General features: G+C 41.6%; 1 protein-coding gene across 2 annotated transcripts in view; it reads right to left on the bottom strand.

Moving 5' to 3' along the window:
• The window catches only part of SYDE2 (synapse defective Rho GTPase homolog 2), a 45,721-nt gene extending 43,080 nt beyond the window's left edge, over nucleotides 1–2,641 (bottom strand). For both annotated transcript variants that reach the window (XM_034437126.3, XM_087889890.1), the window contains exon 1: nucleotides 485–2,641. In XM_034437126.3, the coding sequence (XP_034293017.2) occupies nucleotides 485–2,042 (1,558 nt within the window). In that variant the 5' untranslated portion in view covers nucleotides 2,043–2,641. The remainder of the gene's footprint in view (nucleotides 1–484) is intronic.
• Nucleotides 2,642–27,048: the final 24,407 nt, after the last annotated feature.

Consider the following 27,048-nt stretch of genomic DNA (forward strand, 5'->3'; position numbering starts at 1 on the left):
GGAACTCAACTGTGGTACGTTCCTTATGGAAAATGTCTAGCTCTGCTCTACAAACACGGACAGAGACTCCTTCTCCCCTGAAGATTTAGCCTGCTGTTTACATTTTAGGTTTTGGCATTGGAGTTTGCATGCCTTCTGGGTTGAAAATTAGGAGGGTTGTATAATATTGTGTAAACAAGGTTCAATTAACTTCACTGCATAAATCATGTATTCCAGGCTGGAAAAGTAAAACTACCTTTTTTGCCCCTGGAAGCTGCTGAAGAGATAAGCCAATTGGAAAAAGACCACAGAGTACACGAGGCTTTGGTATGGTTATCAGCTTTCAAAATGGCTGGTTTCCTAGGCTTAGCAGACATTCAACAAGCTAAGTCTTTCACCACGGAGAAGCAAGAAAGAGGGGAAACTCTTAACAGCAAAAGTGGGACAAAGCCCTTAGGCTCACAAGGCCCTTGAAAGGAAAACAGGAGACCACAGAAATCATTACCTGTCAGCAAGATTCTTTGGTCGGAAGGGGATACTCGGGCCTTGGCCCCTGGGCCGTTCAAGTGAGCAGGGGGCGAAAGTGTGAGCCCCTCTCCTCTGCCAAGAAGTGGCCTGCAACTCCCAGTGACCTTGGTGCGGGAAGATGGGGGGGACATCCCAGCTGTCCCACCCCGGCCTTTCATGCCCAAGGAGAGCAGGCGTCCTTTGTACATCCACTTCTGCAGCTTCCGAACAGTCACGGCGGGTGGCTTGAAGGGGCCCGGGGAGGCATCTTCTGGGGGCTGCTGGGGTCTTCCCTCACGGCTACACCTGGCTGCTCTCGCTGGATCCACCATTTTACCCTGGGCTCCATACAGCTCATGGGCCAACAGCTCCTCCAAGTCTTCCTGGAGCCCTGGGGGATGTGCTTCACCAAGGCCTTGGCTGCTGAGACTCTTCTCACAGTCACTGTCACCAGAGCCATGTGCGGCAGCTGCCAGGAAGCAGGTTTCCCGGCTGGTGCCAAGTTCCTGAGGTTCGAGCAGCAGGTGGCCACGGGGCTCCAGTGGCTCTTGAGGCAGAGACTGGAGCGCACCTTCGCTCCGACATCTCGGCAGGAGCGGCAGCTTGGATGCGGAAGGCTGGGGAAAGCAGAGGCTCTCCAGACTCTTGCTGATGCCCTGGCGCCAGATGGGATTCTTGGCTGCGCTTTGGGCACAGGGATCGGATCTTTGCAACGGCGAACATCCGTCTGCGCAGGAGAAAGACCAGCGTAAAGCATCACTCTCTGCAGCCTCAGAGGCGGGCAGATGGCTAGTGGGCTGGGGCGAGGGTCCTCCAGCGGTGGGGCTGGCCGGAGGCAGGTCGTGCATGGCGTGGATCAACAGGTAATACGCCTCCTGGAGCTGGCTTCGCAGTTTGCCGGTGCTTTCTCTCGCTCTGGCCCGGCTGCCGCCGCCAGCAGCCGGACCGGCGGCCGCGTTGCCTTCCTTGTTTCCCCGGGCTGCTGCTTCGGGCGTTCGGGCCGTTCCTTGGCAGCCCCAGCCAGGCAGTCTCTGGTTATCGTAATAGTCGTCTTCTTCGCTCCCGCCGCCGCACTCCAGGGCCGGGCCGGATTCCGAGCCCCTCGGGAAAAAGGAGGACGAGGAGAAGCAGAGCTCGGCGGCCAGCGGAGGCGCGCGGAGTTCCGGGGGGCTCGGCTGCTGCAGCGCCCTGCCTTCCGCGCGCTTTCTCGGAGGGCAAGCGCGGGCCACGGAGGCTCCCGGCAACCTTTCTCCGGGCATCTCCGCCTTTCCCCATCGGGACCAGGCAGCCGATTCCCGCAAGCCCGGAGACACGAGGAGCACTTCACAACCGCCCACCTGGCTTCCCAACCCGGGACACGCTTCGGTCGCCACTCCGTTTTCCAGGCAGGGGTGATGGAGGTGCAGGTTCTGCTGGGTTTTCCCTCCGTGGGCTCCGACGCCCCTGCAGCCTCTCTCGCTGGGGTCTCCGGCGGCGGCTTCCCCGGCGCCTGTGGCTACTCGCTGCGACCTCCTACTTCGCAGCTTGGAGAAAGTCCTACGCAGAGGGTCAGCCATGCCTGGGTCGTCTCCTTCAGTTCGCTGCCGTCGAGCGCAGCAGGGGTGCCGCTGCTTGGTGGCTCCTGGAGCAAAGCGGAGGCGGCGGCGGTGGCAACGGCAAGCGCAACAGCTTGGAGCGCGGCTGGCGAGAGCGCGCCATGATCTTCTCTAGTTGGTCCTTGGGCGCCTCTCGCTCTTTGCCGCCGCCGCTGCTGCTGCTCGGGCTCTCACATACTTGGCATAACTGAGCGGGGTGAGAGGGCGCTCCGCAATGCGCATGTCTTACTGCCAAAGCAGCTGGGCTGAGAGCGCTTTTTTTTTTTTTTTTTTGACCGGAGCGCGCGCGGCCTTGCCTTCCTCGACTTACAGCCTGGGCCGAGACGTCGGGAGAGAACAACAGGAGAGGGAGGCCAGGTTTGGCCGGCTCTTTCCCCCCCCCCCGCCGTTCCTGCCTCCCACCCACCCCCTCCCGCCGCGCGCCACCTCCACACACACGCGCGCGGGGGCGGGGCGCCGAGACGAACTCTTCCAGCTTTCCCCCCCCTTCTGGCTTCCCTCTTCCAAAATTAACCCTTTCCTCGGCCCTCGAATAAATCAATAAAAGCCATCCGTGCCTGAACCCAGCGAGAAACCCGGTTGGATTAAACCCGGTTCTTTTTTGGGAAGAAGCCTCTCCTGCCGCCTTCGATCGCCGTTTGGCTTGTAAGAAGCGATGCAACAAAGGAACAACTTCTCCCCTTTCCAGCACTCAAAGAGTTTTCAGAGTTGTAGCTGACAAATACAGGTAGTCCTTGATTTACAACAGTTCATTTAGGGACCGTTCAAAGTGACAGCAGCGCTGAAAAAAAGTGACTTACGACCGTTTTTCACACTTAATGACCACGGCATAATGGGCAGCATCCCTATGGTCCTGTGATCAAAATTCAGATGCTTGGCAAGTGGTTCATATTTATGACAGTTGCAGTGTGCCGGGGTCATGTGATCAGTTTTTGCCATCTTCTGACAAGCAAAGTCAATGGGAAAGCCAGATCCACTTAACAACCGTGTTACCGTGTTTCCCTGAAAATAAGACCCTGTCTTATATTTTTTTGAACCCTGAAATAAGTGCTTGGCCTTATTGCCATGCGCTCAAAAGCCCGATTGGGCTTATTATCAGGGGATGCCTTATTTGGGGGAAAACAGGGTACTAACTTCACAAATACAATGATTCACTTAACAAATGTGGCAAGAAAAGTCGTAAAATAGGGCAAACTCCCTTAACAAATGTTTCACTTAGCAACACAAATTTTGGGCTCAATTATGGTCGTAACTCGAGGACTATCTGTACCTGCTTCTTACACGGCAGGGGAATGAGCGTTAGAGGATCAGTGCAAGAGATTGTTCAATACTTATTTTAAAAACATCCATGTGTCATGGGGAACGACAGCCAGGTAACTTGTTCTGATGGATAAGACTTTACACGTTGCCTCCCTTACACAACAATCCATATGTATGTGTTCTAATTAATTAATTAATTAATTTATTATATTTCTATACCGCCTTTCTCCCGTAGGACTCAAGGCAGTGTACAGTCAAGAAAAATATAGATACACAAACATCATAAAATTGCTAATTAAAATTATTATTATAACATAGTTTGGCCCAATTAAATAGAACCTAAAATTAGATAACATTTTAAAAACATTCACATGTTCATATGTTTAGCCCCGCCTGTTGGAACATCAGGGTTTTGAGGGCATGGTGGAAAGCACGGAGATAGGGATATTTCGTATCTCGGGGCAGTTCATTTCAAAGGGTTGGAGCCCTCACAGAGAAGGCCCTCCCCCTGGGAGTCGCCAGTTGGCATAATTTGACTGACGGTACCCTGAGTAGTCCCTCCCTGTGAGAACGAACTGGTCGGTGGGAGGCTATTGGTGGCAAAAGACAGTCTCATAGCTACCCAGGTCCTAAGCCATGGAGCGCTTTAAAGGTGATAACTAACACCTTGAATCGCACCCAGAAGACCACCGGGAGCCAGTGCAGCTCGTGGAGGAGAGGTGTTACATGGGCGCAACGAGCTGCGCCCATAATCACCCGCGCGGCTACATTCTGGACCAGTTGGAGCCTCCGGGTGCTTTTTAAGGGGAGCCCCATGTAGAGAGCATTACAGTAGGCCATACGGGAGGTGACTAGGGCATGAGTGACTGTGCGCAAGGCATCCTGATCCAGAAAGGGACGCAACTGGCGGATCAGGCGAACCTGATAAAAGGCACCCCTGGCCACGGCCGTCAAATGATCTTCTAAAGATAGTCGTGAATCCAGGAGGACACCCAAGTTGCGGGCCCTCTCTGTGGGGAGCAAGATCTCATCCCCAATTGTCAGTGATGGTACCAGCTGACTATACCGGGACGCCGGAAGCCACAGCCACTCAGTCTTGGAGGGGTTGAGTCTGAGCTTGTTTCTCCCCATCCAGATCCGCACGGCCTCCAGGCAACGGGACATCACAGCAAGGGCATCATTGGGGTGGTCTGGGGTGGAGATGTATAGCTGTGTGTCATCAGCATACTGATGAACACTCACCCCGAAACCACGGATGATCTCACCTAGCAGTTTTACATAAATGTTGAACAGAAGGGGTGAGAGGACTGACCCTTGCGGCACCCCACAAATAAGGTGCCTCGAGGTCGACCTCTGCCCCCCTGCCAACACAGACTGCAAACTAATGAGACTCGCACCACTGCAATTATGAAATGGGACATTTGTTTTCCAACCATTTATTCAGCTTGCTTGGAGCCACCCAGAACATTTCTGGACTTGCATTATGCAGAAACTAAGAGATAAGGTTCAGAAAGTGAAAATAGCTTCTTCCAATTAGAGATTTTATTTGTGTCCCATCAAGTCATTTTCTACTCCTAGCTACCATATGGATTTTCTCTCTGACGATCTATCTCTAAACTCTTCTTTCAAGTTTCTCAGTGGTACACTCATTGCCACTCTGAGTCCATCCGCTTGCTGTTGGTTGTCCTGTTCTCTTTCCTTCCACCTTTCCCAGACAGCTGGATTCTTCACATTATGTGTCTGAAGTAGGATTGTAACTATAAAGAAAGAGGAAGCTAAATTTCTCCCCGCCCCCACCTCCCGCCCCAGCTGCTCAAATCAGAATAGAATCACAGTCCTTACATTTCAAAATTAAAAACATCGGCCAGCTTTTGAAATCACTTCTTTTGCTCCTAAATATAGGACAGTCTATTCGGTCTCATACTTTGGAATCCACTGCAAATCTGCAACATCCTATTCTCATTAATCACCGTCAGGAAAAGGGTCTCAGCTGCCTTTGGTTCTGCCAGAAACTTTTTTTTTCATATTGATAAAGCAGCTGGCCAACCGGAGGAATTGGCTGGGGCATTTACTGTCTCGTGGCTCTTCCGAAGTTAAGTAAGGACACTCTATGATCAGACAGCATCTCAAAAGGCTGGAATCCTTGTGCCAGAGGAAATTGCAAGGTAAGGACTGAACTAATTACAGAAGGAAGTGAATTATACAATAGTAGGGGTGGGCCAGGACAAGGTTTTTCCAGTTTTCTACTTTCCTTGCTTTTGTGATCTCTCTCTCTCTCTCTCTCTCTCTCTCTCTCTCTCTCTCTTTCTCTCTCCCTCACTCCCTCCCTCTCTTCCCCCTCCCTTCTTCTGTCTCTCTTTACATATTATTATTATTAGTCCCAAAAGTTAACAGGTCATTTTGCAAGACCCAGATCCTCAAAAAAGAGTTTCAGTAACTATGTGACCTATCACTGAATTAAAACTGTTTTCCAGTTGACCTCAAAAACTGTGAAAAGATTAGAATGAAACAGTTATCCTGGCAATTGTCACAGCTTTATGTATTTTTGCTTCCCCCCCCCCCCCCGATAATTTGGAATGTTGCTTTTGGTGGGGAAACAACATGTCCAGAAAAATATCAAAACAAAACAAAACAAACAAACAAATAACATACATCCAGAAAAATATATAATGACTACTCTTCTACTCTTTTAACATCCACAAAGGATGCAGTAAAGGACCTGAGATTGTTTTTTTCAATATTTTCTCCTTTCTTTAGTGGCACATTCATTAATGCACTATGCATAAATATCCATTCATGCTGGTAAACCTGTTGCACTATAATGTAATATGAATTAGACCTAATAAGTACACAATGTACTCTAAACATGATGCAACAATTAGTTCTTCCTGGTATTTAACTTTCAAGCCAGATCTTTTCCCTCCCACACCTACACAAAAGAAAGAATCATCAGGTGGTGGAGTTTCAGAAAGTGTGTGTGTGCTTTTCTTGTTTGCTTTTGTATGAGGATACTAACGAAGAAGACAAACAGATGCAACAGCTGGCCTTGTGTAGCAGCAAATGTGCTATGGAATTGATCACAATATGGTCTGGAGGAAAAACCTTTTGAACAGGCTTCACAAAGTGATCTTAAAAATTCTGTCAGTTGTCTCCCCACTGACACAACTTCATTATGGGAGATCATTTGATTGAAAACAACTTTGAAATAGGGTACCAGATGTCCCCTATTTAAAATGGATGGTTTTTATAGAAGCCATTTATAAACACAACATCTTCATAGAACGCCCTGTAGCCTGCTGATTTATCTTCATCTGATTGGAACTTTTAATATAAGCTAAAGTGCCAGCTATAAAAAACAACTTGCTTGCCTGAGTTCATTGAATGCTCCCTGAATGGGAATTTTAAAAAAAAAAAATAGAAAGGAATTACCAACTTTAATTTTTGGTGTAGATGAGAAAATAAACCACTTCAAATTGCACTGAGAAATCATGAGATTGGATCACTTATTTTTAACCCTATAAAGTATATGGAAAAATAGATAGGTTTATGTACGTGAAAGAATAATCAGTTGAATGAGTAGCAAACATGCAGACCTACCAGCTGAACTCTTAGACTAAAGATGATGTTTTTGATAGTCACATAAAGGTGTTTCTCTCCTGTCATAGGAAATATAGAAATATAAATTGTGCTGGTCCAAGAACCTGTTTTTACCATGCCTCCACAATGAAACTAGGTAGTGCGGCTGCTCTCATCCAATTTAATGTGGGGAAGGTCAAGATTGCGATTAGTGGATTCTCTGCCAATTTTTTTAACATACTTACACAATGTCATAAAATATAAGAATTTGCTTTTCTGAATATGTACTATGACAGGCTTGGACCTCCAAGCCTTAATTTTTACTTTTGTATGCTTTTGACACAACTTTTGATCTCTCATAAAACTGATAGTCCTATGAAATTACTTTCTGGATGCTGAAATCTACAGGTTATCAGGATTATTGCAGGGCCTGGGAGTTTTGATAGTTCTCTTAAATAAATAGAAGTTTAATAAACCCATATCAAAGAGGCCCCCTCCAGAAAAAAAATTCTGCCTGAATTATCAGAAGATCTCAGAAATCAGTGTTCCTGCAATATTCTTCAGCCCTATGTCCCTTTCTTTTCTTTCTTCGTCTCCCTCTTGAAGTCAATTTCCCTGGGATTCATTTTTGCTCATGTGAATTTTCTTACGATTGTATGTCTTATGTACTTTCCATACTTTAGGAACTTTCCAACACACACACATTTGCGCGCGCGCACACACACACACCAGTGTGGGATTTTAAGCTGTCAATGCTTAACTTTACCCGGATCTTCTGAGCTTTTGAGAATCCAGTGTAAAGAAAATGGTCTCTCTTGCAGTTAAAAATACTTGCCGGGCGAACTGGAGTTTAGTAGATTATTGTCCCATCATTTACTTATTTAAAAACTTATATGGCCAACTATCTTACAGCAGATAATTCAAGGCAGCTCACATTAACACTAAATAAAAAGAGCAAACCAACCCAGCAATCCCACATATCTCAATGCTCAGCACTATATCATCATAGAGTCACCACGCTCTTACATTTGCTGGGCTCACTTCTATCCTAGTTCAAAACCTGGGTGAAGAGCCAGGTTTTCACAGCCCCCTGAAAGTTAAAGAGAGTACTCTGAATCTCAGGGGGTGAGGCTGTACTAAAGGGCTGGGATAGCCACAGAAAAGGTGTGTCCCAAGCTTGTCCTCAAGACTCATTAGATTGTCCTCATAGGACATTTTGTGCTGGGAGAAGAAAAACATTCTTTCCAAACTAGAACAATTAAAAAGGATTCTGGGCTGCCTAAACTGAACAGAAAGTTAGGGTTGTTTTTTTTGCATTGACAGAATACAGCTTGATAAGAAATAGCTGTATGAAAAAAAAATTAGCAAGAGCACGATCCAGGTAAAGTTAAGCATTTTTGCTTGATTCCAGTAAGAAAGTTCAGTACATTTAAATTATTTCTACTCAGCCTTAAAAAAAAACAAAAAAACCTCTGGTCTGTGATAGAAATATCTGTCTATCAACCTTAAAACAAATTAACTTTAGATATTCTCTTTAAATTAAATAAATATATTCTCTTTAAATATATTCTCTTTAAATAGAGAATATCTTTTTGCTAACAACAAAAGCATGATTGCTATGTTGTTTTGTTTTGCTTTTTTTGCAAATGTTTTATAAATATCAGCTCATACCGTAAACTAGTCTTAAATTGATTTGAATGAAATAATCCAAAATCTTATTGTTCCATATTTTATAGAGTTTGTGCAAACAAACAATAAAAGCTTAACAAAGGCATGCCATGATGCGGTTTGGAAGTCACAGCTTGGACTGAATTTATTCATACATTAATATAGCAATATATAAAAATCTAAATGCATTTTCAGTCACATATTTTTTCTAAGAAGCTGCAGATCGAGCCTTGCCAGTTTCAACCAAAATCTCAGCTTGCATGTATTAAGTGTCTCAGCTATCAGATACAGCAGTAATCAAGTGGGAATATTAATGACTGCCCATGGGCAAAAGATTCTAGACATGGGAGTGATAAAATTCCCTCGTAAAGCAAAACTCCAGTTGCACAGGAGCAGCCTAAAATCGTGCATCCAAATTGCAGCCTAAGATTTCAGCTCAAAACACTTGGAAATGATTCTTCGGGATTGCCCTGAAAGTAACTATTTTTTCAAGTTTGCAACCAGTATTTAGTATCCTAAGAGTATTAGTTGAAGGGTTTCAATTAAGAGGAATTAGTATTTGTGACAAGCCAAAGGCAAAAATTCAACTAAAGAATGGGGTGGGGGGGAGAGATAGTGGTTTGTTAAGAAAAACTGACAAATAATTCTGAGTGATTATGCTCCTAGGATCAGGATGTCATTTTTTTAAAAAAATTGATTTATATGCCGCCCTTCTCCGAAGATTCAGGGCAGCTTACAATGCATTAAGCAATAGCCTTCATACTTTTGTATATTTATACAAAGTCAGCTTATTGCCCCCATAATCTGGGTCCTCATTTTACCTACCTTAGAAAGGATGGAAGGCTAAGTCAACCTTGAGCCTGGTGAGATTTGAACTTGCAGTAATTGCAGGCAGCTGATGTTAATAACAGTGCTTTAGTCTGCTGCGCCACCAGGGCTCATGCTTTTGAGACATTTCGTGCTCATATTTCTTGATGTTCCATCATTTCAATTACATTAATTTCTTTAAAGTGTTTAAATTTACAATTGTGCTTTATTTAGCTTCCATCAGCCTATTACACAAATACACACACACACACACAAATATATTCTCTCTCCACCACTGAAAGTTCTGAAACTGCAGCAAGATATAAATTAAAACAATCAATTTGGAGTTGGAAATTTAACTAGCAGTCTTACCTTATGTCAGCCTTCTGGCTGATCTTAATCTATTGTCCATTTCATATGTGGGTGGATTTCTGAAAGACTTATATTGAATTGGCAACAAATTTCCAATCTTAGGAATCATTACCAGTTGTCCAAAATAATGCCAAAGACTCAGAAGAAGACTCTTTTCAATCCACACACACACACACACACACACACACATACACACACACACACAAACACACACACACACACACACACCTCATTGTGCTACTGATCCAGTAACACTTAGGTTGAATTTTAAAATACGGTAATTGTCTCAATTATTTATTGTGATGGTGGCTGTTGCAATCAGACTAACATTTCTTCCTGGGCTGGGTTGCACAGTATAATTTTACATGAAGATGCAGCAAAAGGAAAACATAGTAATGCCTATTGTAATGCCATAAAGGGTACCTAATGACCAGTGGAGGGCTGCTGCCGGTTCGGACCGGTTCTAGTGAACTGGTAGTTCCAACCATCAGCTGGCCCCACCCATGCGCCCCTGCCCTATCCTGTCCTATATTTCCTTCTTTCTGGCTCAGCTGATTAGTACAGCACAGCTGATTTCCACGCTTCCGCTATTCTACTGACTGGCTGCCTTAGAAGGTAAGCACCTGAGCTTCAAATTGCTGTATTTTGAATGCTGTCTGCAAGCACGCTAGGTGCGTGTGCACACAAAGTGTGCGTGTGGGCGCAAAGCGCACACTCAGATAACCGGTTGTTAAACTGTTTGCAGCCCACCACTAATGACATAATCATGAACATATCTCAAAATGTATTGCAACTGACTCTTGAACAGTCCCACAAATACAAAGAGTAATGCAACCCCAACTGATGGCTAAAGTACAGACAAGGGAAGAACATTACAGAACATTTCTGCTGGCTGACTTCCAATGTTAGCATGGGTACCCACATGGGGCCAAAAGAGCAACTGACATGACATAATCTTCAATAATTTCATGAATGTTGACATGTGACATTACTGTATCATGGCTTTTACTGGGCATCTATGATTGCTAATATGCTTTCTTTCTCATCATCTCTCTACCTTAAGGTATTTCTATCGTTCAAGGGCTTTTGTACCCCAAAGAAAATAAAACACGATGAAGATTCCCCTAATAGAACATCAGAGAGATGCTCCACAAGTAATTGTCCAATTCACATAGTAATGCCCTTGAACCAGTGGCGGGTTGCTTCTGGTTCGGTCTGGTTCTATAGAACCGATAGTAAAACTGGCGGGAGGCTCTGCCCACCCACCCCGACGTCATCATGGGTGATCTGCGCATGCGCAGAGGCATGCGTGCGTGCTCTCGTTGCAAACCAGTGGTAAAGGTAAGTGGAACCCATCCCTGCCTTGAACCTTGACTGACTAGCAAATGGGAGGACCAAATGTTAGGACTTGGGATCCATGCAACTACTATAGTGGTCCAAAGTAGAGTCTCTACTGTTTTCATGCTAATCGATATTTTATTACACATCATCTGATTCAAACTGTAAAATAGGTTGATATTCTGCACTCTAAGGTAACTAAAGAATGGTTACTCAGACTGCAATAGACCTGTTTGGGACGCAAAACAAAGCAAATCAACTATACATATAACTTTTGTGATACGAAGCTTTTAAAATGCTACACAAGTGTCTAATGCTATTAAAGTTTCATCTAAAAACAGAGCCAACCTCAACCTCAATCCTACAAACTAGGTTTAAATTGCAGTTGAGCATTGTAAACATTAATTTCAGAATGGAAGGTTGATAGTGTTACATACTTCTAGCTATTCTAAGCAGAGAGAAACTTCAGGAGCTACGTGCATCAAGTTCAGGTTTTTAGAAGGTCGAGTTAATAATCATATTCTTTGTTTCTAGTTTTGTTTTTTCTCTGTAGCATCATTTTTATACCCCAAGATCTGCAACCTATGGCTTTATAAGCATCTTCATCCCGAATCCTCAGAATAGAGAAGACAGGCAGGCAATGCCAATTAGCCAGAGTTCCCGCTGTAAATGTGGAAAAAAACAACAACATTCCGTCATTCCTCCCAAAACACACTGCAGAAGCAACAAAAATCTGCTCATGCCCCCTCCCACGCAAATAAATAAATACCAGTATATGGCACATTTCCAGAACATACTGTGTGTGTTTGACCTTTTGCAAAACAAACAAACAAACACCTTTGCTACGAAAGAGTAGCTACAAAATACATGAGCCACCATTTCCCTCTTGCATTTAAAAGCCCTAAATCTACTGTTTTTCTGGGGAGACAGTCTCAAAGCAGTAAATAGCCCTTCATTCTTCCTTGCCACATGGCGCCCGCAGAAAGAGGATATAGTATTCTGATCAATTTTACTCTAGCCCCTCTTGAGAATAGTTGTGGTGCTCTGCAAAATGAAAACACGGCATCTCTTTTTCCCTTTTGGCATACATTATACTTAGGAATTTTGGGAATGGGGTGAGCAAGAGAAGATATACCAAAGTAGTTCTCATCTTAAAACAGTGCCCGCTTTTCCTTTTCTGTAGGTGAGTTTGCCCAAGAGTAGGCCAGATTTGTTGTATGAACCTAGTCATTTGAATCATGCCCGAATACAGACAGTTGGATTAACTCAGCAACTTAATCACATCATAACACAGCCATGGTAGTCTTTTTGTAATTTCTTTAACAAAAAGTTGCAGTGGACAAATTTGATCCGTTGAACTCTGTGACTTTTACTCATTTATTTTACTCGTATCCAAATCTTAACACAGTTATTCAGGGTTTGTAACATCATGACCAAAGCAAATTTTCTTTGTTGCTTACTAAGCAAGCCCATCCACTTTCAGACAAAATTTGATTCAATGGAATTCATTCCAACACAGATGAGTTTAATAGTGTAGGTCCATGATAAATAGTGATAGACCATTAAGGATTGCCCCAAAATATTGCAGCATGGATTATCTCCTCCTGTTAGTATGCCAACCGGGGTGGGTTCTACTTACCTTTACTACCAGTTCGCAATGGGACCGTGCGCCAATAATTTTGTTGAGGTTTCTATGGACTATTAAACCCTGCCATTTTTCACTGGATCTGAACGTGATCCTAGAGTTCCCTAGATAATAAATGAATTGAAAAAAATAATAGAAATTCAATTTTACCAGAAGAGGCCTAGAACAAAGATCCAATCTAGAAAAGTCTAATGTACATTTTCAAAAGACAGGACCTTGATTCATTAATGCCTTAATCTGAGCTTGATCCAACAAAAGTGCTGCTGTTTGGCATAGGAGAGAGACACTTTGTAAATGGCCCTTCAAAAGGCTTTGTTCATAAAAACAAGAAATGTCCTCTATGATGGAGAGGTGGCAAAGGTCAGACACCTTGTTATGTTTAATAAGTAATTTGCTCTAGGAAGGCTTATGGAACTGAAGTCAGTTTAGGGATCAATGTTGTATTATAACAGCCTGCTGCTTTCTTTTTCTTCCCCCCATCTTGGTCAACTGGGAGTTATAAAATGTCCAAACAGTTTGGTTTAAGGTGACACCTGAAGAGTCCAATGCCTCTTTTACAATGTTTCTGCTTCTATATTTCACTGTTTTATTAAATAGGGAATGTTTTCACTCAGGGCTGGTTCGGAGGCCATTTCAGCAACCCACACACAAGGATGGTAAACCAGACAGAATTACAAAGCCAGCTAGCAAAGTCCAAAGCTTCAACTTTGTCTGCCTTGGAGGCATGTGGAATTCTAGGTCTGTTTACTCTGCTGTGCAATTAAACAAATGAAATATTTTACATGTGAGTCACCCCTAAGTTACACACGCAGGTTCTTTTTTTTTTTAAAAGCTATTCTTGCATTGAAATCAGAAGAAGACCTTATTCATTCCTTGACTGTAGGCACTGCTGCTTCTGTGCAAAAGGTAAGTCTGTCCATTAACATCTGGATGATTATGTTACATGTCTTCTATGTTTTAACAATGGACCTCAAAGGTAACTATGATATGGCTAGAAGGTTAATAATAAAAATGTGTGATGATGGTCATCAACCATAATTAGTAAGCTAAGTGAGGTTGATGGCCATCATCTTCCTTAGTATGGTAGGTGAAGTTTGTGGAATGATTAACACTTGGAGAGAAGATCACTGTGAAATACTACTGCTTTAAGCTAGTCTGGAACAACAAAAGATATCTCAGAAGGGAATGGTAAATCACTTCCCTCTTATTGCCAACAAAATTGTATGGATGTCTTCCTGAAGTCGTGAAAATTTACATTTTTTTCCTCTGAGAGCATAGTAATTGGGATTGAAACAGAGCATTTGCAAGGCTGATTAACTTTGAGCTGTTCATTTCTATATAGACTGTGCAGAAAGAGTTCCAATGTATATTTTAATAAATGAAACAGAAAATTGTCCTTGAAATGAGCTCTTACATCCTTACCTTGATTACATCCTTACCTTGATTCTCGTAGCATGACAACTGGCAAAGTTCGGTTAACTGGCAAATTTCAGCTTCTGACGCTTTCATGTCTGCTGCCAGCTTGCAACAAACTAATCTTGCCCAAATCTTTCAATGTGGAAGAAGATCGATGTGGCCCACGTGTTCCTGTGAAATATCAACCTGCATAGCAATTTCACTTTGAATGATTATCCTGAACCAGTTCACCTTCCTGTTATGAAACTCATCAGTTGCTGCTTTATTCTTGATCATACAAATCAGCTATTCCTGATTCACCATCTTTATATACACACAGTTACACAGGCCAACAGGATTAGCATAAATAGCTTACATTGTGTGGTAAATTTCAGCTGGAAAAACTCCCACAGTAAAAAAAAAAAAAATTCCAGTATGGCATGTTGCTTAAAGCATTGTGACAAGTTATTACAGGCTTCTGTTTCACAAACAATAGCAACACAATATTTTCTTGAAACATCTCATAGTCTCAAATGAAAGAAGAGATGCTAAAGAACATGTCAGATTTTTTAGCACATCAGTACTGCCACCTGTTGGCAATTTATAACATTGGAGGCATTACTTTTCATTTGGTCTTCATAAAACCTTTATAATATGGGAGGAAGGTCATTTGGATCATCATTATTTTAGCCCCAATATGTATTCACACGCACATAGGCATATACAGAAAATCAAGTGTATGATTCTCTACTCACCACCCCTTATGATCGTGACACTAAACCTGCTCTGCTGGTGAGGATTTGATGTTTTAAAGGTCAAGGATATTCAAAATATTTTTATTTCCCCTATGGATAGAAACACTGGTTTATTCTATGTTGTTTCTAGCAGAGTTTGATTTCACAGTCCTCTTTCAGCATAATCTTTCCTATTCATTCCTAAAAACACTGCAGCACTTCAGTATATATATATATTTAAAGGGGCTGTGTTGTGTAGCCCGGGTTATGTAGTAATTCACTATTTATAAACTAGTGTGCCATTTTAAGGTTAATGGCTACAATCCAGAAGCCACTAACTACAAATAATCCAGATGGCTTCTCTGGTGAATAGCTTGTTTCAGGCTTGCATACAGTATTTGTAGCACTGCTGTTAAGCCTAATAATTAAAATCTGTTTCATAAGTAAACTGCACAGAGATGTCTAGGAATGACTCAGGAAATACTATTCATTTTGCATAGTATTGAAATTGTTTACTGACATAGCACAAATTTGACTTGAGAAACAAACTAGGGGTTTGCATTCCAATAAATGGGTGAGGCCAAGACAAAGCAATAGTCAATAGATTAGTCAAAAGAATAGTCAAAAGTTAATAGACTAGTCAAAGAAATAGTCAAAAAATCAATTTATTTAAAATGTAAATATGTTGTTCAGTCACTGGGTTGAGTCCTACTCTTTGCAACCCACATGGACCATAGCACACCATGCCCCACTGTCCTCCACTATCTCCCAGAGTTTGTCCAAATTCATGTTCATTGCATCAATGACTCTTATCTATCTCATCCTCTGCTGTCCCCTTCTTTTGCCTTCACTCATTCCCAACACCAGTCTTCCAATGAGTAAATATGTTAATACAATCTATATGGTATATTTGCAATATATTTAATGCTTTTCCTTCTGTGGTATCAATATAATACTTATCATGCAGCAACTTTAGAGGTGGTTGGGAACCAGACCAAAGGCTTTGAATACCGTATGTGACTGTAGGATGTTGTTAGGATGCACATAATGAGTTCTGTGCATTCAACTTTTTTTTCCAGCTGAGTAAGAATACAGCACTGCATACAAAAGATTTATTATATGGCCACTTTGGGGGAAAGGGGGTTAAATAAAAGGAGCTGCTTAATTTAAAAACAAAAGGAAAAACCAAATATGCAGTAAAAAGAGAATTGGAATTCAGAATGGAGGGTGTTCTCTAGCTGAATATAGTGGGCTAGTAGAAACATGGAGTAGATACAACAGCAAAACAGAAAGAAAGTCCTTAATTTTTCCCATTGGCCAAGAAAGGAGTAACCATAAGTTGCTAATTACCCTTGATTTGCAGGGGAAAAAAGCCTCTTACTACAGAGCTAAAGAGGACTTTTCAAGTTCTGTAAATAAAACTTGGTCCCACAACATATTCAGGTCAGTGGTGCCATTCAATTTTTTTCCCTACCGGTTCTGTGGGCATGGCTTGGTGGGGGGGGGTCCTGTGACTGAGTGGGCGTGGGCGTGAGTGACATCGAGTTGGCCATGCCCACTCAATCACAGGACCCCTCCCCACCAAGCCACGCCCACAGAACCCGGTAGGAAAAAATGTGTGCATGAGCACGAGAAGAGCTCATAGTGAATGCCGGGGCAGAGAGAAGTCGAACTTTTCTCCCTCCATTCACAGTGGAGCTGCTGCTCTCTTTATGCCCCCCCCCAGTAGTCCCCCTGGGGACTACCTTAAAGGGATAGGCTGCAGCAGCTCCACTGTGAATGGAGGGAGAAAAGTTCAGATTCTCTCTGCTGCAGCATTTAACATTAAATTATGTGGCAGGGAGAAGCCGAACTTCTCTCCCTCCATTCAGAGCGGAGCTGCTGCAGCCTATCCCTTTAAGGTACTTCGACCCCTGAGAGGCAGGGGGTCAGGGGGGACTATAAAGGGAGCAGCAGCTCCGCTGTGAATGGAGGGAGAAAAGTCTCACTCTATAGGGCGGTGGTGGGTGGGCAGGTCGAGCGGCCAGAAGGGGTGAGCGGTGACCGGGTGAGCAGGCAAGTGGGCATGTGTGGGCGGGGCCAACCAGGGGTGGTTTTTACCAGTTCAGTGAACCAATTCAAATTGTCCCTAATGGTTTGCCTGAGCCGCTCCAAGCCAATCGAATTTCACCCCTGATTCAGGTATTCTTTTGGGTGGTATTCTTACAATTCAGTCTGGTACTTTCCAGATTCCTTGGAATACACTCCCTCAAGCTCCCTTTCCACTTTCTGTTTGAATAGTTATCTTCATATGATCATCTGTATGTTTACTATGGCGAGACCTTGGGTGGGAAATGATAGCAAGACATGCCCTGTTGGCAGAGTTGATTTCCCAATTTCATCTTGGGACATTTGTCATGAGAAAGCTACTTTCCATAATATGATTGGGAAGGAGAGCTGTAGAAGGCTGTCTCAACCAGAAGGTTCTGTAGCAAGGGGAATCAATGATTTTCTTTGGAAGTTCATCCATAATGCCATCCACCCAAAAGGAATATCCAGATACTTCGATTCTCCAGAGAGACTATAATAATACCCTGTTTTCCCCAGAATAAGACATCCCCTGATAATAAGCCCAATCGGGCTTTTGAGCGCATGGCAATAAGGTCAAGCGCTTATTTCAGGGTTCAAAAAAATATAAGAAAAGATCTTATTTTCGGGGAAATACAGTAATAACTTTATTGTCATTGTACACAGTATACCCATACAACGAACTTCACTTAACACCCAAAGACCAGGTCCAACACACATAACAATCCCCAAACACACTCCCACCCACTGCAAATTCCCCACCCCTAAACCACCCAAACATCCACACAACAGACCAAGTAATGCTGTCCAACAGCTCACTGATGGTGACCCTTTAGTTCATTGTTGAGTGCAATTATAGCTCTGGGATAAAAACTATTCAGAAAACATGTGGTCCGAGTTTTAATTGTTCTACATCTTCCGCCAGAAGGCAACAGTCCAAAAAGATTGTAAGCAGGATGGGAAGAGTCTCTGAGAACGTTATGCAACTTCCTCAAACAGCTAACAGACTAACCTTACGCATTAATTACAGGAGGGATCGAATGGCCTGAAATGCTTAACTTAAATGCATACCAAACAGTTTTAATCCAGGAGAGACATTAGCTGGAACTAGGATTTATCTTTACAGTCATATTTGCAGAGTTCTACTGCACATCTACACAGGTTTCACCCTCCATCTCTACAATTTGAAAGTAATTTGGCTTCAGGAATAGCTAACACAATCCTATAAAGGAGAGACTTGAATTGCACTCCCAAGTACACAGGGGGCACCCTCTTCAAAGCAACATGGTAGGTTTAAATGGATTACAAATACCTTCGCACGTGACTTAAGAGATGTGAGAATTCCCTGCCAACCAAAGACCAATAAGAAAAACCCAACTCTTGCTACTTTACTCTGGCTAGCCTTCTGTTCAGCTTCACACCTATAGTATAACGCTCTACTGTATTCTGCTTGTAGGCAAAACTATGTGATAAGGGACAAGTACTGCTTTGCAGGTTTTTTTTCCTGATTCAATATAGTTGCATACCTGTGTGACTGATGGCCCCCTGTTTGGGCACCTCTTAGCAGGTCAAAGCCTGCAGGTCTTGAAAGGAGGAATCCCGGAGACAGACACACACAAATGCATACTGTCTTAGACAGCTTAAACCTGTTCAACCTGTTCTGTAGCGACTACTCACTGTTAAAGCAGTCAGGTAAAACTCCAAGTGAGAAGAGTCAGGATTCTTCCCTATACCCAGCCATTTGATTAGCCGGGTGTACTTTCACAATTAAAATGTAGCAGAGATAGAATAGGCTTTTCTCGCCATATTCTTGCTATATACTAATAAAACTCTCATGCTTGTTACCTTTAATTGGGAGAAATGACATATCAACCCAAATACATCAAATGGGCTAACTTATGGAACGCATCCAAAATCCAGAACCCACAACTCTTGTGGAACTGAAATTTGGCAAATGTTATAAAACTTTTTTATGACATAAAAATAAAGCATGAAACATTTCCTGTGGTCAACTGCTGATATTTAATTGTGCTATACAGATACATCTCTGAACATTATATACCCTGAGGATCAGGGGTGATATTCACTTACTTTCCCTATCGGTTCGCAAATGTGAGCACAAATGTGAGCTCCTGTCCATGCATGCACCCGGCCTTCCATGCATACGCCCGGCCTCAAAAACGTGCCTAAGTAGGATGGCATAGAGCTGGGGTGGGTGGGTCCAAACCGGTTGAATACCACCTCTGCTGAGTATATAATAAATATTTCCATACTACACATCTGCCAACTTGACAATCAATCAGAATATGACTTTCGTAGATGTCTCAGCCACTTGTTTGTTCAGCTACTGTATAGCTAATAACTGAGTGCTTCACCTCACCTGTTTAGTTTTGCATATAAAAATAAATTCCTTCCCTCTCAATTAAATAGGAAAAGAGTAGAAATAAAGTAAAATGATGGGAGGCATTTCCTATATTTTTTGCCATTTATCTAGGCCTGCCAACTTGACATCATGCTAAGAGAACAGCCATTCCGTTTAACCAACGTGGCCATCTTACATAAACAAGTGAAGCAAAATTCAGGCATTTCTGTGACTGCAAATGGTTCCCCATTTAGCCTGGTAAATAATGCTACAGTAGAAAAGAGAGAACAATGGCATCACCATGTTGGCTGTGAAATTCTGGGAAGATGAAACCCACCCATCTTAAAGTTGCCAAGTTTGAGAAACACAGGATTAAAACTTCCAAAGACACCATAAAGGAGAAAGGTGTATTACTGTATTCTTCGCACTATAAGACGCACCAGACCATAAGATGCACATTAGCTTTAGAGGAGGAAAACAAGAAAAAAATATCTGCCTCTGCCTCCCAGCATCCATCCGGTATTCATCTGGCTAGCATCCTTGCAGCAAACAGCCTGGTCAGCTTCAGCACGTTATCACAGCCCCAGCATTTGGCTCGTCAGGACTCTGCTCCATTGTGCCCACCACTGGTCAACTGAGCTGAACTGTTGCCGCCGCCGCGGAACGCTGGAGCCTTCACTGCCGAGCAGTTGATTGGCGGTTGGACCAGCCTCCCGGAATACAACTGATCAGCTGTTCTAGGCGGTGGAGATCAGCGGCAAATAGCAATGGTGAACGGTGGCAGCGGTGACAGGCGGCGGTGGTGGTGACACCAACCCCCTTCCCCCCACCACAATATTCACTCTATAAGACGCACAGACATTTCCACCCACTTTTTGGGGGTGGGGGGGAAAGTATGTCTTACAGTGCAAAAAATACGGTAGTTAAATCCCTACAATATATTTGTTAAGAAAGCTTAGTAAATACAAGGTACAGGTAGTTGAGTCAAAACCATTCATTTAATGACTATTCGAAGTTACAATGGGACTAAAAAAAGTGACTTATGACTATTTTTCACACTTACAACCATTGCAGCAACCCCAGGGTCACACGATCAAAATTTGGATGCTTGGCAACTGGTTCATATTTATGACAATTGCAGTGTCTGGTGATCCACTCTTGCAACTTTCTGATCAGCAAAGTCAATGGGAAATCCAGATTCACTTAACAACCATGTTATTAATTTATCAACTGCAGTGATTCACTTAGCACATTTAGCAAGAAAGGTTGTAAAATAGGGCAAAACTCACCTAACTGTCCGGCTTAGCAACAAAAATGTTGGGCTCAATTGTGGTTGTAAATCAAAGACCGCCTGTACGCTTGTATTGATATTGTATTATTTTTATTGCTGTATTGTATTAAATAGTGTACGTTTGCTAAGATTAAATGGTTAAAAAGTTCATTATTCAGAATATTCCGAATAGAAATATGACATTTGTAAGATTCTGGATGCATGTTTGTGGTGGGGGGAAACAGTGGTCAGCCCGATTCTGCTGAGCCAGTAGTGGTGACGATATGATGTCACTGAACTGGTTCTCTTTGTTCGGGAGCTGGGCCCTCCTGCCCCCCCGTGTTATTATTATCTTTTATTTGGCCCCGCCCCCAATCTATTCACTGCCTCCCGAGTCTCAGCTGATTGGCTAGAAGGAAAAAAACTCTTTAAACTCTTGCCATGGGGCTTCAAAGGGCTGCCCTACAGCTGATCAGTGTTAAAAGGCAGTGTGGTGGTAGACCAGTGCGCTCGAAAAACAAATGGGTAGACCGGTGCCTCCAAAAACAAACGGGTAGACCAGAACGCTCCAAGAACAAATGGGTAGACCAGTACAGCTCTGTAAGCAGTTAAAAGCCTGGTAGACCAGTACCTCTGCTAAATCCTAAAGAATTGTCACATGACCATCAAACCATGCCCACAAAATAAGCCACGCCCACAGAACCGGTAGTAAAAAATTTTAGAACCCACCCCTGGGGGGGGGAACTCTTACCATTGGGTCATCTACAAAATTACTGTGGCATATACAGACATAAAATTTTCAGGGCAGCTTCACAAGCCTTTCAATGGCTGTAGCTGCTTTAATGATTTAGAGATGGATGTCTTGTAACATGCTTGCCCTTGGCAAAGCATGGCTTTCAGATGCTTCACGCAGTACTGAATTCCATCTACAATTTCCATTTTGATCTCCGTTCAGAATTGTTTCAGAAATCCAGCCCAAATTTTGGAATTTCTCATTTCCTCCTGCTCCCTTGTCTATGGAGATTCTCAGTCATCCAGGTCATGGTTGTCCCAAAGGTGCTTTTTTCAATAGGCAACCGGACTTTCTGGTTTTTCTTTGAAGAGGTTTTGCTTCTTATCCAAGAAGCTTTTTCAGCTCTGAGAAGTAAAACATCTTCAAAGAAAATCCAGAAAGTCCAGTTGCCTCTTGAAAAAGCATCTTTGAGACATCCTGTTCCCCGCTTTTTGTAATATTTGATTGTTGAAGAATTCTACATGTGGACACCTGAATATTCTAGAGAGGCAGTTTTAGAACAAAGGTATTTCATCAGCAATGGATTATGGTTTTGTTTACATTGACCAAAATTATTACAATCCTTTATAATTAATACAATTATCTATCTTAAATAACTCCATTATGGAGCAAAGCAAGAACTTTAATCTGCTTCTTCTTCTAAGTAAGCTTACTTGATCCAATGTAATTCCCTTTTTCCCCTAAGAATAGGCAGCCATGTTCCATGGTATGACTTTCAAATCACTAATGGGAATATTACAGACTCTGAAAAATTGATACTTGCAAATTCTTGTTCATAGAATGACTTACGAAAATCAAAATGAATTCCTTTAATGAACTGCAGAAAAGCTAGAAATAAATTCCACTAATAGTTTGTTTATGACACTTTATAAGCTCTTAATCAGCTAAAATCAACTGAAATGTGCTAATTAATCATAAGGACTAAATTAGATCCATTATTCACATTTGTAATCATACTTTTAAAGAAGCTAATATGAAAAAGCTGAGACAGACAGTAGTATGGATGCCTTAATACCCACATGCTCCAATATCAATCAGAGGCCTTCTTATCTGTAGTGAGAAAAAAGCTTCTGGTGGTGTCTAAATTCCACTGACTTCCAATATGAATCAACTACAACTAATGTAATTTGAGCCCATCCCAACTATTTATTAATTTTGAAAATTGCTTTAGGTGTTTAAGCAACATGACCTGTCATTATAGACTTGTTATGAATCTGCTGAACAATTAATTATTGCAGTTTTGCAGTAATACTGTACACCTACAAGTCTCTTCCATACTCCCAGCTATAATTTCTGCTGAACATTTCTCCCAATTATTCCATCAAGAGATTCCCCACTATCCTGTCAGAACTGAAGAAGCTTCTTGGATGAGAAGTGAAATGTCTTCAAAGAAAAAATAAGAAAGTCCAGTTGCCTCCTGAAAAGCACATTTGGGACCATCAAGAGAGGATACCACTGGGATGTCCTCCTCCTCCTCCCTCCCTCCTTCTTTACCCACAGGCGTAGGGTCTGCTTTTCAAATCAACAAATGCCATAGTTATGTCCACGTTAATTGTGTCCTGCCACCTTTGCTTTGCTCTTCTGTGTGGGCATTTACCATTGATGTTAAAGTGATAGGTGGTACAGATGGCGGTATGGGGTGCTACTTGTAGAATATGGTCAAACCACTATAGGCAGTATATAATTATTTTACTACATATTCTTTGTTTTTTCCCATATTTAAGAGACAAGGTTCCAAAAGTGTCATCACTTGCAAGCATTGCCAATATTCAAGGGTGGTAGGAACTCTAGGCCAACAGAGTTGTCCATACTTGGCAATGCTTAGAATACAGAATGAGAGGGATCTCACATATACTAAAAGCAGATGTTTGTAGCACATTATGCTTATTGTGCTTCAGTGTTCTGAATCCCCCATCTGCTGCTTCAGTTTGGAATATTAGCCAAATGAAAAGAGTAGGAGTTGTCTCCTCCCATCATGTTCCAATTCTCTCCATTTTTTGGTTCTTTTCCCACATTCCTTTCCTACAGATCAACTAGAGAAAAGAGTTGAGCTGCTTGCTATGTTTACCTTGTTTCAACGGCTGCTCAAACAGACAAATGGTGAATTCTTTGCAAGGACCATAAGCATAAATCCAATTGATAAACCAGTAAAAGGAAGGAAGAGATATTTTCTTCACACATTCACAAAGAAGAGGGAGTCAACTTATTTTCCAAAGCACCATAAGGCAAGACAAGAAACAATGGATGGAAACTAATCAAAGGAGAGAAGCAAAACGGAATAAAGGACAAACTTCTTAGGGTTAGGGTTAACCCTAATTTACCTGTGGGCTATATGTTCACAGCTGAACATATAGCCCACAAACGAAACAAACTGATCCAAGTAACTGCTAGAGCTGCTTTAAGGGTACCGTATTGGTTTACATTTAAATCTGATTAATGAGGGAAGCAAAGAGGTCTTTATCCAAACTTCAGCTTATTAGCAAATGTTAGCAGAAGACATTTTGCTCCCCGAGGCGATGGGCAATATGGTAAATTCCAGGTGGATTGGCAGCTGAATCTTCCTTACACATTGTCGATATTATTCACCACTACACTATTTTCAGGAACTCATAAGAGTTTATGTGGTCCATGCAGCTTTGTCATAGAACGTTCAGGAACAATTACTCATGTCTTTTAGCATTTAATGTCTGAAACAATGTTTTACTCTCTTTCCTGATACAATGGCTTTCTTCTTGGATATCAGCATATTTTCCCAGAATATGTATGTGTGTTTGCTGCTTATATTACATTTAGCCTTGGCAGTTTCATCCTCACAGAAACACTCTTCTTCCATATGTGAGGGAAATTTGGCTCATCCTGAAGAAGAATGTTTTTCTCACAATTTTCCTTTGAGGAAAAATAAAGGGTTGTTTTAAGTGCATGGCCTACAAAACCAGAGAAGGAACAGATTCTCAGCAAATAAAGTTTGAAATAAATGTTTTGATGCAGCAAAGGAAATGTAATTCAAAGCCTCTGTCAACCGTGGAGCCATCTTTGAGCGTCTTCAGGGTTGCCACAGCAAGGCTGGCTGAAAGGGATTTTGACCAAAGTAGATAGTGTATATTCTTCAAATAATTACAAGCTCAAAGGTTTGGTGCTCTGTGGAAGAAAAATGGTGAAGTATAGATCATTCTTGGTTGTAATTTATGAATACTTTTATTAATATTGGTTTTGTGTTTGTGCTTGGTACTTGCCTTTTAAATTGTAACTAAATTATTTGATGGACTGTTCATACCTATATGGATACGTTTGATTTTTTTTCAATGGATAGATATTTCCTCTTCAGTGGTGTGATATGAAAGAAACGGATTTTTTTTCAGATTTTCAAAATAAACTTCCAGACCAGACTGGACATTAAAGATTTGAACATTTTGATTGGTTTTTAATGTAAACCTATATTATACAAATGTGTGTGTATGTTTTTAATGTACTGACACAAAAATATGCTTCATTAATTCATTACATTTATTTTATGCTTTCAATATTGTAGACTGCTTTGAAGATTTTGTATGTTTGGGAGGATAAAAAGATGTTTTATACGTAAATGAACCTTGTACTCCATGCTGAAAGCACAATGCAAATAACAAACTAAGGCTGGAAGAGGCTTGAATCCCAAACACTTTTTTTTACTTCCTCAAATGGATGACACCTAAGAGTTAAATCCAGTGGTGGGATTCAAATAATTTAACAACCGGTTCTCTATCCTAATGATTTCTTCCAACAACCAGTTCACTAAGCTGCTCAGAAAGTTAACAACCGGTTCTCCTGAAGTGGTGCGAACTGGCTGAATCCCACCACTGGTTAAATCATTATCTATACATATATTTTTTCCCAGTTAAGAAATGCAAACATGGCTGTTTGAAATATATAAAAGACATTTTAAACAAGTGGCTAGAACAAATAAAAAACTTAGCCAAGACTGTTAAGCAACTTTCTGGATCATACTTGCATTCAAGATAACACAGTTCTTGGAAGAATATTTATCAAAAGTAGTATAGGTATTTGCATTATTAAGATTTTTGAATTGAATGGGAAAATATTAATGCAGTAACCAGCACCCTCTAGTGGAATAAATTTCCTCCTAACGTGCTCCTAACAGTTTGGGACATATTATGTAATATATTTGTTCATTTATCATTTTTAATTTGGTCATTCATTTATTATACTGCATTTCATCTGTTGTAGAGCCAATCTGCCACAGTATTCAAAGTCACTGTAGGTTCAGAAGCCAAGTGCACGTGTGTTGCTGCTGAACAGGAAAGAGCAATTTAAAACATGCATTTTCTGGTAGGTTATGTAGTCGATCGTCCCCATCTGGTTCAGCCGGTCATCTAACCCCAGACTTTAAGATACAAAACTTTCTCTGTTTTACATAGAGATGCAGAGGTTTGAGCAAGAAATCTTTTCCATACAAAAGATATGGACTATTAACCAGTTTCTAGCTTAACAATGTTTTCCAGAAATTATTTTTTGTATTTTGCGAGTGAAGGGAGTGAACAGTTCATTTTCAAAGTTGGCAGTTAGATTCTCATTGATCCCCGAAAGAACACAACAATCCAGGTTATTTACTACATTTATTGGTCTCTGAGAACCCGGGGAGAGCATCTGTCACTTCCAAATGGGCCAAATGCAAACAGTTGGCATTTCTGTACAAGCCAGGTTCCCAGAGTTAGAAAGCTTTCATCTGGCTTCTTTTTAGCAAAGGCATATGCTACGTGAATGAGTGCTACTTTTACAAACATATTAGCAATTCAATTTACTCTTGTTTAACAGCTCCGGAGGGAGAAGGAATTGGGCATTCATGCAGGAGGATGTGCTTCCGGTAGGAAAAAGGGATTTGTTATTCAGTAAAGTGATCTGTTGCATTTAGAACAGTTCTTGCAGTGTTTTTAAAAAGGCAAACGTGATACTCCATCCCTTTAAACTTTTGTTTAAATCAATGCCACAAAGAATGGGTGCATTTAAAGGTTTCTTTTGGTCCCAGCAATTACATCCGCATATATAGTCTCAAATATAGTAAACACTGAAATGTTTTCCCTAAATCATCTGAAAAATTGAATAAAGTTAATGGCTAAGTGAAACAGTCAATCTTTTTTATGTTTTTAAAATAAATTTCAGAAGAATCTCCTTCTAACTTATTTTTGTATTGCAGTCCAACACAGAAGTATCCGGTTATTATTAAAATAGAATTTACTTCACCTTCCTTATTTTTAGATTGTATCTGAGAAAATATCCAATTATCTGTCAGAAATCTGGATCATTTTTTAAAGCTATTAAGATATTTAATGAGGTATTAACCGTTAGTCTATTTGTAACTTTCTAAAATCAACACTCTCATTGCCCCTTTGCTGTTAATTCCAAATAAAATAAAATAATAAAATAAAATACCCTTTCATCACAAATTGAAGGAAACTCATCCAGTGAATTCCTTGCAACTTGCTGTTCAGGAGTTTTTTAATACAGTAATTTCTCTCTGACCCATATAAAAACTTTATGTTAAGAGGAATCCAAATTTCAGATGTGATACATATGTATAGAGTTATAATCCAAAAAAGATTTCCAACTTGAGTTAGTCAGTTACTTTTGAAATATGGTATTATTTTAGACATCATGACATACTCCCAGATCTTGGCCATTGCTT

The sequence above is a fragment of the Pantherophis guttatus genome, chromosome 3 (assembly GCF_059756535.1).
Source record: "Pantherophis guttatus breed Tessera chromosome 3, ASM5975653v1, whole genome shotgun sequence".
Taxonomy (NCBI): Eukaryota; Metazoa; Chordata; class Lepidosauria; order Squamata; family Colubridae; genus Pantherophis; species Pantherophis guttatus.